Source organism: Acromyrmex echinatior, chromosome 2, assembly GCF_024713525.1.
Source record: "Acromyrmex echinatior isolate Ae372 chromosome 2, ASM2471352v2, whole genome shotgun sequence".
In the NCBI taxonomy this organism is placed as follows: Eukaryota; Metazoa; Arthropoda; class Insecta; order Hymenoptera; family Formicidae; genus Acromyrmex; species Acromyrmex echinatior.
Window position 1 is genome coordinate 20,160,565 of NC_141853.1, and position 17,680 is coordinate 20,178,244.

General features: G+C 34.8%; 1 protein-coding gene across 3 annotated transcripts in view; it reads left to right on the plus strand.

Moving 5' to 3' along the window:
- The window catches only part of Asap (ArfGAP domain of ASAP), a 60,071-nt gene extending 42,449 nt beyond the window's left edge, over positions 1-17,622 (plus strand). The window contains exons 5-18 of one of the 3 annotated variants that reach the window (XM_087416886.1): positions 4,357-4,611; positions 5,459-5,544; positions 5,740-5,896; positions 6,281-6,545; positions 6,649-6,876; positions 7,398-7,620; positions 7,733-7,913; positions 8,020-8,295; positions 8,479-8,598; positions 8,690-8,900; positions 9,029-9,319; positions 9,406-9,569; positions 10,999-11,067; positions 12,433-17,622. In XM_087416886.1, the coding sequence (XP_087273012.1) occupies positions 4,357-4,611; positions 5,459-5,544; positions 5,740-5,896; positions 6,281-6,545; positions 6,649-6,876; positions 7,398-7,620; positions 7,733-7,913; positions 8,020-8,295; positions 8,479-8,598; positions 8,690-8,900; positions 9,029-9,319; positions 9,406-9,569; positions 10,999-11,067; positions 12,433-12,648 (2,742 nt within the window). In that variant the 3' untranslated portion in view covers positions 12,649-17,622. The remainder of the gene's footprint in view (positions 1-4,356; positions 4,612-5,458; positions 5,545-5,739; positions 5,897-6,280; positions 6,546-6,648; positions 6,877-7,397; positions 7,621-7,732; positions 7,914-8,019; positions 8,296-8,478; positions 8,599-8,689; positions 8,901-9,028; positions 9,320-9,405; positions 9,570-10,998; positions 11,068-12,432) is intronic. The other 2 variants (XM_011051990.2, XM_011051989.2) reach the window with 2 other exon arrangements.
- The last annotated feature ends 58 nt before the right edge of the window (positions 17,623-17,680 follow it).

A 17,680-nucleotide genomic window follows, 5' to 3' on the forward strand; every position in this document is an offset into this window, starting at 1 on the left:
TGTTCCGCTAGAACAATTTTCCGTCGTCGGAATGACACTTTTGAACCGCGATTGAATAGCATAACGCGTATCGAATATCTGGGTCACAATGAATGATGAATACAAGATGAATGTAAATTTATGTGGATTCTCTACTTTTTGCGCTTATAATCTTCGTTTAACACCCAAGTAACTTTCAACTATCAAACATTTGAATTTTTATCTCGCGATTTTGAATTGCTCAATCCCGATAGAAATTTCATGCATTTTTTTTTTAGCAGTTAACTCTGTTTAGTAACTTACAATTAGAAGTAAAATTGCTTAGAATCCCAATTAAGATGTAACTCTTTGCTTGCTGTTATTGTGCACTAATCCTATAACAGAGTCTGGTCATGAGATAACAAACTTTTGATTGGCTCGTTGTTTTTGTCAACTTCAGTAAATTAGAATAAGATAATAGAATGAGATAGCATATAAAAATGAGACAATATATACTCTTCTTTCTCACTTTTGTTTGATAAAATTATTCGTGGCCATTATTCGTGGACCTCTATTGCGCACAAAAGATGCACAAAATCCATTTACTGAATAAAAATAAGACAATAAGACTATACATTATCTTAACTAATACAAATCTTAATACTACACAATAACTGAACAGATGTCTTAATAGTTACACATATCTTTCTTAGAAAAATTGCTTCAGTCACTGAATAAATATCTTATCAAATTTTTGTCCATTTTCTACGTAAAAGTGTTACTAATAAGAATACAATAACACTAGATAGCAATCGGATGAATGTTTAAGAAAATTGGACACATTTCTATCAGGGAATTGTTATCTTGTGATTAGCAATTAATTAGCCTGAATCGCTTTGAGTATTCGAAGAATGTTTTCAAATATTATTTAAGAATCTCTGGTTTTGAACAATATTTGGAACAGTTTGAATCTTTATGTGATTAAATTGTTTGAAAACTTTCAGAAGAAAACTCGAACTTATCGCTACTTGCAATATGCATCTCGATTTACATCAAGATTGCATAGCAGAGCACGCACAAGTCATTGCGAAATAAATCATGAAGAAACCATTTCACGCCTTGCGAATTACCGCGCTATTACTGTTATTATGTACATACATCATATATAAGCAAGATCAACTCTCTCTTGTATTTATTTTTTCATTTAGATATGTTTATTATTTTTTATTTAAATGTAGTAAACTTATTGCACCCAAATATTTTGACTTTTTCTTTTCTAACAAAAAAGTAGATTTTATTAGTTTTTATTTAGATATAGTGAACATGTTGACTCGCTCTTTTTTAAAAATAAATTCAATTATCATGCAAGAAATATTATTACATATTTTTCATTCGCACTGCTCAGTCCATTATATCATTAGTTCGTAAAAAATATTAAAAGTCTCCTCGCCATGCTCGTATATTTTCACTTTTCTGACATTTAATTGCACGTCTATTACTATATGTTTGCTGATTGTGCTCTGCGAAGAAAATCCTCTGTGCTCACTCGTAATATTTTACCGTAGTCGCTTCTCTCGTCTTTTTTTCAGACTCGAGGTTGCTCGTTACTCCGTCAAATTAAGAAACTTAATGTATATAGTTAACCGGATATTTTCGCACAGAAAAATCCGGAAAATATGTTTGAGATGAAATTTCACGTAATGAAATAATATTGCATAGCAGCATAATAAGTTTATACTGCTTCTTACCTTTTTTAAACCGAATCAGTGAAAATTTCGCTGGAAAGAGAAACATAGATTTCACTGAGGATGAGTATTTCACTTATTTTCAATGCGAACACTCATTGCTCTTTCATCTTACGTTTCACTGTGACAAGTAGAAGTAAAATTTCACTATAAAATCAGTCACACATGTCTGATGCGAGATTCAGCTTTTAAAGCTTTCTATATTTTTGGTTATGCGTTGTTTCTTGGAAACTATTCAACTATTCAGCTTCAGTATCACGTGTTATTTTCTTACACTTAAGTTCGTTATTTAGAACAACTATTGATTTTCAGCAATATAATATTACTGATTGAAACTGTCCATCATCTGATTTCTTTCAGTGAGATTCATCGAATAGCAATGCTATACTCATAACTGTTGCCATAATACTTTGTATCGTTCCTCGTAATACACTGGTTCCATTTAAAAGATCACATTTATGATGTACACAAAGAGCTCGGTCTACAATATACATCAATTAGATCGTATTAATAATCGATACGTATCAATGATCGTATTAATGGTTCATTGAATTCTAAGAAATTGATATCATGGAAGAAGAAGCGCAAATAAATGTGGATGTCCGTGCAAAGTATCCTCCCAGTGGCAATAAATCGACCAAAAGTAAAAGAGAGACGGAAAAGGATATAATCATTCGGGCGTGGATTTTAGTTGCGGATTCAAACTGGTTTTGTCTATGTTCCGACAATTTCCTAAGCTCGCGCTATACGATTACCGGCATAAATCGGATCGTCTCACGGCTGTGGGATAATTACGTTTACTGAAGCGTGCACGGACGTTATGAGCCACGAGAGCGAGCGATTAAGAGACTCTCCTAGATTCTATCACGCACGAATGACTCCGTGAATTTATATTTGTCGGGAACTTTTAAATGCTCGCGATTATGATTTTAATGTGGCTCTCGATGTATCAGGGACGGGGGGGGGGGGATCGAATCTAAATTTCGGCGTTTAAACACGACTTTTATTTTTTTTTTACCACGTTTCTCCGATCTGAACCATTACATCCGATCCTTTACTATGACGTCACACGTATAATTGGTTAAAATGTATATCTGTATCTGATATTGGCTTCGATTCAAATTGCGCGATGCACTCCGGCAAAAGCCGAAAGCAATATCCGGCTCTTCTAAGAACTACTCGATCCGAATCAAACTTGAAATTAGCATATCCTATCGATTAACTATAATTGGGATAATTTTGAAGCATGGAATTTATCGTCATCTTAATATTAAAAGTTCATATAGAAATAACTTAAATTATTCAAAAATTTTTTTATAGGAAAAGGCAAAATGATATTTACAAACTGCAATTTACTATTCTGAATAGCATAAGATTGGCAACACATTGGTTAAAGATTGGCACGCATTGGAAATACATTCGGTATTTAATATTACGTCAATAAATTGTGCTACTAGAGACATTAAATATTTGCGAAAATTATTCTAATATCGTCCTCCTATTTTTTTAAGAAAATTAAAAGACAAATATGTTTTTTTATTTTCCCGATATTTAATTTACAACAAATAATTACATAATTAAACATTAATCGATGATTTTGCAATATAAACCTTTGGTAAAGAAAATCAGATAATGACTTATTAGAAACAATTACACTAGAAAAAAAAATTTAACTAAACTTTTAACAGCAACCAAATACCTACTTTATTGTGTAACAACAAAAGTTGCTTCTGCTAAACAGTTTTATTAAATTCCTATAATAAAATTAATTAAATGAGATTTTGTTATCATATTGTGAACGATTTTATCTAATAAATAAAGTGCAATTTGTGTCATTTCCATTTACGAGTCTTGCTTTTCTTGTGAAGAAGCGTCGTCTTTACGAGTCGGTTGCACTCGCAAGCTCATTATGCGGCACGTTTGAGCGCTTTCCAACCGAGTCGCTTTCCACGAGAGTCGTGAAGCAGCCGAGGGATCGCCCTCGAGAAAACCAGGCTCCGAGGAGGAAGCTGCGATTCTATTCAGGGCGAGCGAGGCGACGGTCTAAGCAAAGTGCTGACGCGAATCGACGGTGATTCACTATTTACCGGTCGGATAGAGCCAGGCGGTGGTCGATCCCGAAGGCTCGCATTTTTCATCGCCATTTTCCATTCGAGTCCTGTCAGACCAGTTATTCTGATAAATAGATAAAATATTACACTTTGGTCAATCTGAAATAACTCGTGCTGTTCCGTGGAGATAACGAAAGCTAATATTTTCATGTCTGCGTTTAATAGATACCGAGACATATACGCAATCAGTATTTTTATCATAATGTTGGCCGTTGTTGAATCAGTGATGCTGTGCGCCATAACAAAATGAATATTCTGATTATTAATGTAAAAGGAGATACATAATTCACATTATATATATAATATTTAAATACTTATTGTTAGATAAATATTTTTTTTTAATTTTTATATGTTCTAATTAAGATTTTTTAATTTAATTTAATTTATTTGGGAAAATATCTCTTTCTTCGAGGTGTTTTTCTTTGTTCCACTTTACAATGTATCTTTTAAATTTTTTATGATTTAGAAAGCTAGTTAATCTTAACGTGACATTTAATTGATTAAAAAACACTATGTGTTAACTATTGATCTTGCTATTCCAGATGCAAAACATCAACAACATTGTGATGTTTCCGTTGGATTCGGTGCTGAAGGGTGATCTGAGGGGCGTGAAGGGGGACCTAAAGAGGCCCTTTGAGAAAGCCTGGAAGGACTATGAGGCTAAGTACGCGAAAATCGAAAAGGAAAAAAAGCAGCATGCAAAGGAGGCCGGTTTGATTCGTACGGAGGTCACACCCGCCGAAATTGCAGATGAAATGGAGAAGGAGAGACGATTGTTTCAGTTGCAAATGTGCGAGGTGGGTGATGCAGATCCGAGTATATAAACGATGTAAAGTAACATCACGTCAACATTGAGACGTATGGATGTTATCAATGCATGTTACCGATGCGCAGCACCGATATCCGGTCGTTTAGATACTGTCGTGCGACAGCTGAAAAATGTATACCTACTTTCTAACTCGAAAACTTCATTTACATTTTACATTCCAACCTCTTTTCGACTTTTCGCGATTTACATTTTGTATACAATTGATACAAGGTGTCCGATACTATATTCTATCTTGAAGATCATTCAATTAACATGGCAAAAATTTGATAAATAATATATAATATGAAATTAAATATGAAAAAATATATAGAATTAAATTGATTTAATAAAATATACCAAATTCTATATACAAATAATTGTATTTAAAATATAAAATATAAATAAATTTAATTTTGTATTTTTTATTATTTTCTCTTTCTCTCTCTTTTGCAATTAAAATATTTAAGATCTTCTCAAATTATGTCCAATTAAAAATCTTTTGTCGAATTAAATTAAATATTTAAATAAAAAATTAACTGTTATAATATATAATGAACTTGTAATTTGTATAACATAAAAAACAAGTATATAATTTAAAATGAACTGTAATTTGAGATCCAGTTAATAGAGTGCTTAATGCTAAAATTTGCTCACTAAAAATGGGTGGAGTTCGATCAAACTCCTTAGGGAGATTCCATAGATTAAAGGAGTGGCGACAGTTCCTGCACACCCTGTATTTGCACTTTTACGATACGCTCGATAAAAAACATATTTGAACGAGGTAGAGAAGCTGAAATGCAGAATTGCTGATCATTGCTGTCTGCGTTTGTTTACAGTATCTGATCAAAGTGAATGAGATCAAAACGAAGAAGGGTATCGAACTGTTGCAGCATCTAGTCGAATATTATCACGCGCAAACAAAGTGAGTGTAAACACAGTTAATCCTTTGATCGATATTATTTACGTTGTGAATTCATTATTATGTCAAATTGATTTTACAATAAGTTATCACGGGATATTTATCTCTCTGAAACTTCAATTTATGGGACATAATGAGGGCTGAAGAGCGATCGAAAAGTGATCTCAATTCAATTTTCTTACATATTCGGGATTTTAGTTACTTCCAGGATGGCTTGAAGACTATTGAGCATTTCGGCTCGTACGTAGCCGACTTGAGTGTAAAGTTGCAAAAAATCAGACAGACGCAGGATGAAGAACGAAGACGATTAACGGAACTTAGGAGTCTTCTTAGAAGCTCCGGATGTGACAAAGAGGTAAAGCTATTGACACAAGCTAGACCTTATTTCCAAGATCAATTTGTCACGGAAAGCACGATGAGAATAGATCTAATAGTCTTTAATTGGTATCGTTGCTTCTTCACTTTTGTTTAATATTGATGATACAACAACAGTGTTTCTTTTTTAACATCATTTTATTCAGTTGCAGTAGCCTGTTTAATAGAAAATTAAATACAAAAACTTTACTGATATTTTTATCTTAAATTTAGCTTTGCCGCCTTGCACTTAAGAACCTCGTCAACTTTCGGATTATCTTAGTCATTTCACTTTATATTGCACTTTATATTGCATTTTATGTTACATAAATATTAAACGACACCATGCATAAATCTTAAACTACAAATCTTACGTGGCTTGCAGCTAAACGCAAACGCAAACGTGGGTTACTCGCTGCATCAGCTGCAGGGTGACAAGCAACACGGCGTCACGCGCTCTGGCCACCTGCTGAAGAAGAGCGAGGGCAAGATGAGGCGAGTCTGGCAAAAGAGGCGATGCGCCGTGCAGGCGGAAGGTTACCTTGATATCTGCCACGCGGACGAGAATAAGCCGCCCACCAGAGTGAACCTATTGACCTGCCAGATTAAGTTAGTACCGGACGACAAGCGAGGCTTCGATCTCATAAGTTGTAAGTGTTACGCTTGATATACGAGCGAGCTTCCAAGAGACGCCATTCGCCGTTTCTTCACAATGAACGGACGCCGCGAATACTGTCATTGTTTCGATTTCAGACAATAGGACATACCACTTTCAAGCGGAGGACGAGGCAGACCAGCGTGCGTGGATGTCAGTTCTCGTGAATTGCAAGGAACGCGCCCTGTTGCGAGCGTTCGATGCGAGTGGCAAGGCGGAGGCCGGCAGCGGCAATCCTAGCCTCGTAGAGCTGCAGCAAGCTGTTATACGATGCGTTATGCGATTACCCGGAAACGATCAGTGCTGTGATTGCTCCTCGCAGAACGGTAACATGAATATTGTGGACCATTTAGTGGCCAGTCCTTCTCTGAAGCGTGCCAAATCTGTCCATTACACTTAACGCGTAACTAAAACGATTTCTCCGTTAAATTTGCATTATGAGATAGGAGAAATTGACTTTTTAATTTATTATTTATTTTATTATTTATTTTTATTTATTATATATTGACTAATTTTTTTATCAAATTCAATCCTCTAAAATCCAAAATCAATCCTAATAATAATTAGGCAATTATTACTTTCAATTAGCAAAATACAATAATTTATTTCTTGTTAAATTAATAAAGTCTATTAAATTAAATAAATACAGATTTAATAGAGGCTCCCGAAAGGCCACTGAAAGCACGTTTATATGTCATCAAGTAGCATGAATGTTCACCGGTTCGCTGGCCGGGCATTGTTGTAGACATTTCCGCGTGACAAAGCCAGACGAGAAAGCAACTTTGCTTGTGCTCCAGTTCTCACGAAAGCGTTTTGTTATCGAACAACAATTGTGTTTCCTTTTCAGACGCCACGTGGCTGTCGACGAACTTCGGCATAATAGTATGCATAGAGTGCAGCGGCATCCATCGGGACTTGGGCGTGCATATATCGCGGATACAATCCCTGACGTTGGATAACGTCGGTACCGCTCAGCTGTTGCTTGCGCGACACATGACGAATCAGGCGTTCAATGAGGTGATGGAGGCGACGTTGCGTCACAATCTCAAGCCATCGCCGACGTCGACAATGTGAGCGAATTCGCGATTTTCTAAGAATTCATCCGCGTACTCGCACTCGACGTTTACAAGCACTCTCATACTTTCACTTTGCGTGATGTTTTCACATTTTCCTGGAATTTAGGGAGGAGAGATACGAGTTCATACGCGCCAAGTACGTGGACAAGAGATACGTGATGAACACATGTGCGGATGAGCGTGATTTACTTTCCGATTTAGAGCACGCCGTTAATAACCGCGACCTGCAGCAACTTCTGCAGGTTTACGCCGAAAACGTTGATCTGGCTGCGCCGTTGCCAACATCGGTAAGGCATTATGTAGTTTTCTTATATTCGAGAAGATTGTGAGAAATGCTCTCTCACAATTATGTTAATACAATAAGAGATTTTAAGAAATCAATGTCTATTTCAGGATGTAGGCGAAACCGCGTTACACTTAGCCATTCTACGCGAAATGGGTAGCAGTCTGCACATCGTGGATTTCCTGGTGCAAAATATGCCGAGTGGCGGTATTGACAGAATAACCATTGACGGAGAAACGGCACTGCATCTTTCCGCGCGACACGACAGAGCGGAAGCGATGAAGTTGCTTCTACGAGCTGGCGCGGATCCCTCACAGCGAAACAAGCAGGATAAGACCCCATTGGATATTGCACAGGAAATGGGACATCATACTTGCAAAGAACTGGTAATTTAACAAATCACATTTCTTATTTAGTATCTTTTGCTCAAATAATTTTCTAAACACGAATTTTTATTGCTCTATATAATTTTTTAAATAATTTTCTATAATCTGTCGATCGATCAAGATTAAAACAATTCCTTATGTTTTCAAAAATCACATAAAAAAATGTCTATAAATTGCTTTCAGCTCAGTCATGCTCTCCAAAGACAGAAAACATTATTTGATAACGTTAATATTGACTGGAACCTTTCTCACGATGAGGGTTCCACGGACTTCTCTGATGACGAAACGATAATAGAAGACAGAGTGAGTATATTAACATATATCGATACTCTCAAATTTATATTTGCATATAACTACTTACGTTTATATTCATGAATATGCATTCTTCTTGTAGAATGGATGTTTGACGCCTGAGAAAAAATCACGTAGTAGACCGCCGTCATATGCCGGAGGTGGCGGTACGGGATCGGGTGATTCGCCAGTGACGTTGCGCAGTCGGAGCAGCACTTGTGACAGTCTCCAGAGCGGATCTTCTCCGAGCGCCTCGACGAACCGTCAGCAAATGCCTCCACCGCCACCGCCGCAGGCGAGAAAACCCGTAGCTGGTAAGCTGGACTTGCACTTTTACACTTCTCGCATTGCACGATAAATCTGCCAAATGCGCTGATTCAAATAACTGATTTTCCATTATCTTTTCATATTTTTTACTACCTTGATCATGCGAATCTCACAGTACCCACTCCAATGGCGCCGGACATTTCATTGAACATCCACGGCTCCCTGAAGAAGCGGGTTGCACCGCCGCCGCCGCCGCCGGGTGGAAACTCCATCGCGAGCGGTCTGCCGTCGTCGCACTACGGTACGCTACCTTCGTCGGCCACGTTGGCTACGTCGACGCACAGTCGTACGACCAGCGAGCCGATTTTAGCTGGCCACACTTTACACACTCTACCGCATACGTTGAATACACTAAATAGCCAACATCATAAGAGATCACCGAGCGGCGACTCGTCGACCGGACACGGTACATTCGATAAATAAATTTCGCAGGAGAAACTTCAACATTTTGATTATCAATGTCGATACTTACATCTCTTTTTCTAAATACAGGTATGGACAAGGCGAACAGCTCGACGCTACAGAGACCGCGAAATCCACCGCCTCCAGCTCCATCCAGTATAATGACTAGGCTAAGCAATGGACGCAGCAGTGAATCCCTGAGTTCGATGTGTTCAGATCACGGCCTGGGCAATCCTATTCCTCCACCGCGAAAGGTAAGTTACATTTAAATTAACGATCGCTTCAACAGAACTTTTGAGATTTCGTAGGGAGATTAGGAAAGATTTTATTTTCATATACTTATTTTCTTTTGTTAAAAATAAAGGTTGTGTTCCGGGAGTACTTTCAGCGCTAATGCATCGTTTTATTTTCATCATTCATTATACAAAGATAGAATGTTGATAGCGCTGAAAGTTAATGTTCTTACTAAAAGTACGCTAACGAAACGTACAAATAATCTTCCTATATTTACACTGCAAGCGCCTTATTGTTTTGGGGATTCTAAAGCTGATGAAGCTTTGAGTAGTTTATTTAAGTCTGTATTATACATATGCGAAATGATGTAATTTGTAAGGAGATTCAAATTAAACGAGTACTTTGCATATTAACTTTTATTTATAAAATATAACATTATAGTATACAAATTTTTAATAAAGATGGAATCCTAGGAAATGAATTTTAATAGTTATAATATTTTGATTATTCAGAAATAATCTTAAACATAATAATAAATAAAAGGTCCAACTAATTGTAATGTTTTAATAAAACTAAAATTTTAAAAAACATGAACCTCTATATGAGAGTTACAGAATTGTATCTCGGGTATGCAAAGCTCTCGTTCATTTGAAATCATAAACCATTCTCTAGTTTATCTTCGACGGAGCCACCTCCAGCATAATTATTAGAATCGATATTACATCATCTCTGCCTAACAAGTGACATCGATGAATATCCTATTGTCTCACATCTTATCTGTTTGCACACACACATTCAATCAGATAGTTGCCATTATACTAACACAGTAGAGGAAAAAGTATAACTAATCAGATTGTGCCATTATGTTTTCCTTCGTAGTATAGTTTTCATTCGATTCATTCGTGCGGGCTTGAGCATTTTTCATTATTATACTAACCATACGTCATGCACATTGACATATTTGTTACCTTTTCACAGTTCATTACATAATCATGTATATTATCCCAGGATATTATATTATATATTGCCATAATCCTTATCTATTAATTGTCAGTATAATAATATATTATTTCATTATATTATTCCAGCCGTTCCATTCATTGTCATTTTATGTCATAATAAACAATCATTTTCAGTATAAATTTTAGAAAATTAAATTCTAAAAATATTAATATCTTTATAGCAAAATTAATATCTTTAAATAGTTAATTAATTTATGTTTTAGAAGAAAAATCATTTGAATATTGAAAGTATATCACAAAACATTTATCGAGATAAAATCATTCCATGAAGAATATATCAATTTATCGCGGATTAAATAGCAGCTAGTTTGCTACGATCTAGTTCAAGATAAACATAATCGTGTGTATCTACGGTGTGTGGATATGTAGAGAATGCATGCGTTTCAAGATCAGTGCTTTATTTTGTCATTAACCATTGTTGGTACAGCGAAGGGACCGGTCCAGGCTAGAGAGCTACGCCGAAGAGCCTTCATCTTTGCTCCCAAATCTGAATCTGGTAAACATCAGCCATCCCACATTACAGCATGTTACACTTGAAACCACTTGTAAACAAGCTTACCGTTTTGTACATATCGTAATACTTGTATGTACATACGTAAGGATAGTTTCATGTGTTATTAATCATATTATAAAGCATGATATCTGTACATAATTATATACTGATTAATTAATTAAATTGTACTCTATGTATAATAGAAAAGTTTTTCGAAGAAAAAAAAATTGCAATCGTATCACATCATATTGCAATATATAATTAATAATAAATCTAAATATGATAAGAATCCATATTTTCTTCTCTATCTTCACTTGCCAACGATACTTTCAAGTGTAACAGTGCTTTGCATGATCAGACGTGCCGTTCGTATCATCATTTATGGAGCTCACAACGTCGAGGCTTTAAATATATTATTTCTATGTATGCCAAATATTTACATTAGATCTCATTGCCATTTTAATCAAATGCTCTTTATCTGTTGAGATATTCGATTATAACAATATATAAGTATTATAAATCTTTCAAGACATGTAACTCCATAATCAGATTCATCACTGCGAAACAGCACAACTAACACATTTCTCCATTCTGTTTTAATAATTAAACTACGTTTGACTTGTAAAAAAATTATGTACTTTTAATGAATCACTATTATTAACATATAACTAATATTTTAAAAACTGATATAAAGTATTTTGTAAATTGTAAATACTGATCCTCGCATGTACTTCCCCCGAGTGAATTTATGTTTGTCGATATTTGATCGCATTATGCTACTTCTTCCGACTTGTGAGACATTTCCCCTTTTAAATTCTCTTCTACTCTAAGCCCTAAGCTATTCGGATATTAAAAGGCATATAACTAGCATGATATCAGTGATCTCATATTGGAAATTCTAGTTACAGCATACTTTATCGGAGGAGTATCAAAATATACTTTTAAAAAATTATTCATTTTCAAAAAAAAAAATTCTCGTATCCGAATAAAACTTAATTTTTCTTACATATACTCGTGCTTATTATAATTTGCTTTCACAACAGTTTATTTTTCGTTTTTTCTTTTGATTTTGTAAAAAAAAAAAATAAAAATACATCAATTAAATAAAGAGTAAAATAAATAAAATAAATTAAAATAATGGTTAATTAATCGATGTATTAACTCACCCCTGTGAATTTGTAATAATTCTAGAATTTCCAATGTTCTCTCAACTTTTGGAGAATAAACATTCTTAAGCTTATCGTCTCGACTAAGCTTATCGTACTAAAGATACGAGTAATAAAAGTGCTTGCTTCTGCCAGACGGTCGAAACATGCACGTTACAGTATTTGTCGGTTCCACGAATGACTTTTTTTATTCTATCTCCAGCCAACGTCGTCGACTTTGAGTGGCCTGCGACGCTGCCGGGCCCTATATGATTGCGAGGCCGACAACGAAGACGAACTGTCATTCCGCGAGGGTGAGGTCATCATCGTGACAAATGAGCAGACCGATGATGACAACTGGATGGAAGGCGCGTTAGAACGGGCACCGGAACGGCGAGGCATGTTTCCGATTAGTTTCGTACACATGCTACAGGATTAACATTCGGTAAGCCTAAACTCGTTGGCGAGCGTCACTAGCACTGCCAGTTCGATGAGCATCGCCAGTCTCGGCCGTAGAAACTGGCTCAGGAAACCGAAAGAATGAAGTGTTCAAGCCATCTTTCAGCCGTCTCTTCAGAGAATTCACATTCATATGAGTATCCAAAGGAAGAAACTTTGGATAAGTGCAGTTATCGAGTAAAGAGTTTAATCCGCATCTTGAGTCTCTTATTTTTCATGTTCCTTAAGAAAGTTGATATTTATAAGATGAAAAATGCATTAACACAAACAATTTTACACTTATGGAGTAAATGCTTTAGAAAATCAAATATAGTAGCGGCATAAATCATTTCCTTTGATTTCAAAAGCATGAATTTATGTATTTCCTCTGAGAGAATAGATTCTTATTTTCTTTAACATGGAGGAAAATTTATTTATCTATATAAAATAGTAAATGATTTGTCACGTCCCGGATGTGAATCGGGAGCGCCTTCCGTAGGTTGGAGGCTACGAGAGACTCAGTGCAACAGAGTGAGAAGAAGCGAAGAAGGAAAAAAGAAAAGTGAGTGTTCGATCGTAATATGAACGATTGCCACGTTGTTTTCGAATGACTGTGGAAATAATTAATTATATAGAATAATAAAATTTTATATTATGCCAAAATATAATTAGACACAAAAAGCGATATGTATTAAAATTATGTTATTATTGATATAAATTACTTTCAATAATTTAATTATGTGCAAGTCGAAGTTTTATCATTCCGTAGCTTATTAAAACATGAAAAGAATTATAAAATTTTTATCTACTGCAGAATTATTTTTGCTGATGCAATGATATTCGATCTTATGGTACTTTGTAAACGATTCTTTTAAATTGCTCAAATGCTTTTTAAAATTGTTTTTTATTCACTTTTTTGTCGTATATAATCATCAATACATACCAACTTTACGTTTCAAGAAGATTAGAAAATAGATTTCAATTTACTTTTTTTAATTCAAAAAATCAATATATACCTCGAAGATTTTGCATTGGGCTGTAATCAATATATATATATATATGTGGATTATGTGTTAACTGCGTGATTTTTGAAAAAGGATGTTTAGCCAAGTATTAGTGTCTTACGCTGGATGACAATCATATCGAGACTTTCGAAGGTACGTTGAACACTACAGTCGATAATACTCGGAATTTTGTCTCGTCATCCAGGCACGATTACGCACGATGGTTTATTTTTTTTCTCTTGAAAATGAGATTCTGTCTTTTTTAAGAGAGGAAAAAACTGATTGTACAAACGCTGCGATGACATTCGCGGATTTCCGGCGTTTGTCGAAGAATGTTGTATCTGAAGAGTTTATATGTATGTAGAGAAATCTTATATGTGTATTCGTCTAACTCATATTATATATGGTACGTAATTGTTCATAATCTAGTTGCAAGATAAAAATCCGGCTAACAAAGTATGACGTCGAGGATGACGTTGGCAAAAACACGTCGCGCGTTGCAGCAACTGATGTTAAGATTGGAATTGAGAATGATTCTTGATACCGCGACGCTAAAAAAAATGTGATATATATGTATATTATATTTCAAAGTAAATTATTAGTACTATAAAATAACACATTTATGAACAAATTGTGAGATAAATGACATTTTCCATACCAAATGATTAACATAGAGATATATAGATTTTATCCAAAGCATTCGGCTTATCTGCAGAACGCCCAAAAAGAACATATACAAACAAGCATCTATAAACAGAGAAAATAATTAATATTTAACGATAAATATAGTTATATATAATTTTAAAAAATAGAGACTCTTGAATGCGGATTAGAGGATTATGAGCTTTTGGTAATCATACCACAGTGTTTAGGAAATTCTATGTAATTCTAGCGATTGCGCTGGATAGAAAGAAAAATATGCACGGTTTTGGTGTTTCATCGTTTGTACATTCTATTGATCTGGCGCACACTTCTTTTTTCTGTACTGCCAATAACGGATTTAACGTAGAGATAGACGAACTCGCGGTGCATAGAGCCGTATTTATATTTCGTATTTAGCGCGAAATATTGATTCTAAGGACTGTTAAACTGTTAAATGCGACCTTCGTAACGAGACAAATAAATCTCAAAATCAAACGACCACATTTGACGTTAAATGTGAGAATGTACGAAACCGTAGCCTTTAGCAGAGCGGGGAGATGATTAAATTTAGCGTAGGAACAAAATGCGGGATGCGAATTTTAGCGGTCGTCGAACACGAAATGTTACACTGATATTGCATGACAAGTATTATTAGCGTACTCGATTTAATAATGTCGTTACGTACGACTATGTGTATATTTTTTTTCGTTCTGTAATGCCATATTACATGTTAGTCGATCCTCAAATAGAATATAGATCCGATCCGATTGTTAGTCGCCAAGCGTGCTATGAAATATGACGAAAACGTGTAATGTGACGCGACAAGTGGAATTCTTCATGTCGCGTTGTATTATCAATATTCTATTTGAATGTACGAGACCAAAGAGGATTTTGCAAAAGAGAGCCGTTAAGAAAGGAATGATTTGCGGAACCATTTTAATCATTTATGGCATTTTACCGGTGAAATCATTTCCGAACGGTACGGGGAAAGTTGCAGCAAAAATGATACTTAATTTTAACAACATAATTACATACCGTTGCCGATTGATAAAATGGTTCCGCAAATCATCACGTTGAGTAACAGTGATCGGCGTGTGTTCCTCGTGTAATATTATACGAATGGTGGTGTATCGATGCTAGATAACACGAGTGATTACTGAAACTGTTTTCCTTATGATTATTATAAGGCTTTGTACATAGACGAAAACTGGAGTATACCGCTGCAAGCTATTAGCTGTGACCAGCTGTGACACTATCTCCTAAATGTAATTGTTTGATTTAAGTATGCAACACACATACTTCGTCATCCAAAAACGTTGCTGTTAGGAGTTTCGAATATTTTCCGAATATTTTATTCATAAAAGTAAAAAGTATATCTAAATCATTTTATTTATGTAGATGTATACGTACGTTTCTTTGTGAAGAATAACCGTTTCTTTTTTTACTGTGTTTTATTATTTTCGCGTAAAAAAATATATAGTCTTATTGATAATTTTTTAAAAATTAATCATTTCACAGTTCGCGATATATTTATAATATAGGATCCATAAGAGAAAATGGAGAAGGCTAAAGGTGCCGTTACGAAAGCGATTTTTCCATAAAGACAGATTCACTTTAATGAAAAAATTGTTCTGCTTTGAAGAGAAGTATATATTACCTGTTATTGCCTAAAAATAATATAAAATACAGTATAGATAGTATATTACCGAATTTTTAAATTCGTACTACTGGGTTGGGAAATTTATAATGAAAATTCTTCAGCGAGAGTGCACTCTTAGCATTTTCTGTTCCCTCTTAATCATCTTCAAAAAATTTTTCGACGATACTTACATAGGAATAATATATGAACACCAATGCCCAGTCAAAACGTTATCACGTTTAAACAAGATAAGATTGTTGTCCTGAAAATCGTTTGATAGAAATTTCTATAGACATCTTAAATATATAACTGCAAATTACAGAAAATAGTTTCGGTTTGACGCAATTCTGTTTTTAAGTCAACGCGATAAAATAGGTAAAAGCTCGCCTAACAGAAGATACGATAGTAATATAGTCAAAGCGATATATTGAAGTTGCATCTCATCTCACCACAATAACTTCAATGTGCAGAATCTATAATAAAAGAAAAACATGTTTAGCTATAAACTATTTAATATTAGATTAAATGGTTTCTCATCTCGTTGTCTTTGGAATTCATGAATTTCATCGCATTAACAGTGTCATGTTGATCTGCGTAACAGAAAAACGTATCGTCGATCTGTGTAAATATGTGTATAGATAAAAAGTAGAATTTATGCGCCCGTGTTGCATGTGTATGCATGATAAAGAGAGGAAGCGAGATAAATCGATGTTTATATTATACCGAACATATATATTAAATTACGATTTAACTTTAAGTATGTGGATATTATCTATTTAACTGTACGATTTAAGCGACGATTGATCCTTTGCATTTCAAACTTAAGAGTAGTCGTTAGATAGACTGTAAGTATTTATTATTATTTTGTAGCCACTTCGTATTAGACGGAACGCGTGAGTGTATAGAAACGAAAAAAGGTTCTTCAAATGTTTGGTACGAACAGCAAAGTCGAGCACAATCTAATATGTTGTACTACTACCGTGATTAATTAAATTCTCTTTCTCTATCTACCTACTTCTATATTATAGGTAGAATTCTGAATGAAAAATCTCTAATCAATATTAACTTTTTTTCTAACATTAATTAATTAATTTTCAATCACCATAAAAATTTGAATGTTCAAAATTTCAAGAATTTTTAGACATTTCTATTATTTGATCTATCCTTCATGTTGTACAAGTGATCTAGAGTTTGAAAAAAAATCGAGATTTTAATTTATCAAAGTTGTTAAAGTACAATTTGAAAAAGAAGGCGAATTCGTGAATGTAATCACGCCTCGTTATCACAAGAATCGTTTTGTACTCGTATCCAATATTTCAACAACCTTACATCTATAAGAAGATACATTAATATATTGAATCCCTGCGTATGTACGTAGCCATTCCGTTAGAGATGGTGAATAGGGAATGGAGAAATAATGACACACATACACACACACACACACACACACACACACACACACACACACAAGTCGATCGAACAAAATCACACGATTCTAGATTCGGCGCACGCGTTTGTCGCCGTCACAGGTCTAAATATTTATATATTACACGGAACGATGACATTGTATCGACGTTTAATATTATCTTTCACCGTTAAAATTGTGCACAACGTCCTCGGATGGGACGCGACTTCAGAAATGTAACAAAAGAAGAAAATAAATGCTGTTTAGAGAATTATAAAATCACAATCACATGTTTTTCTTTCTTTTTACACATCTCATCTATTACCGTTCAAATAAATGAAAC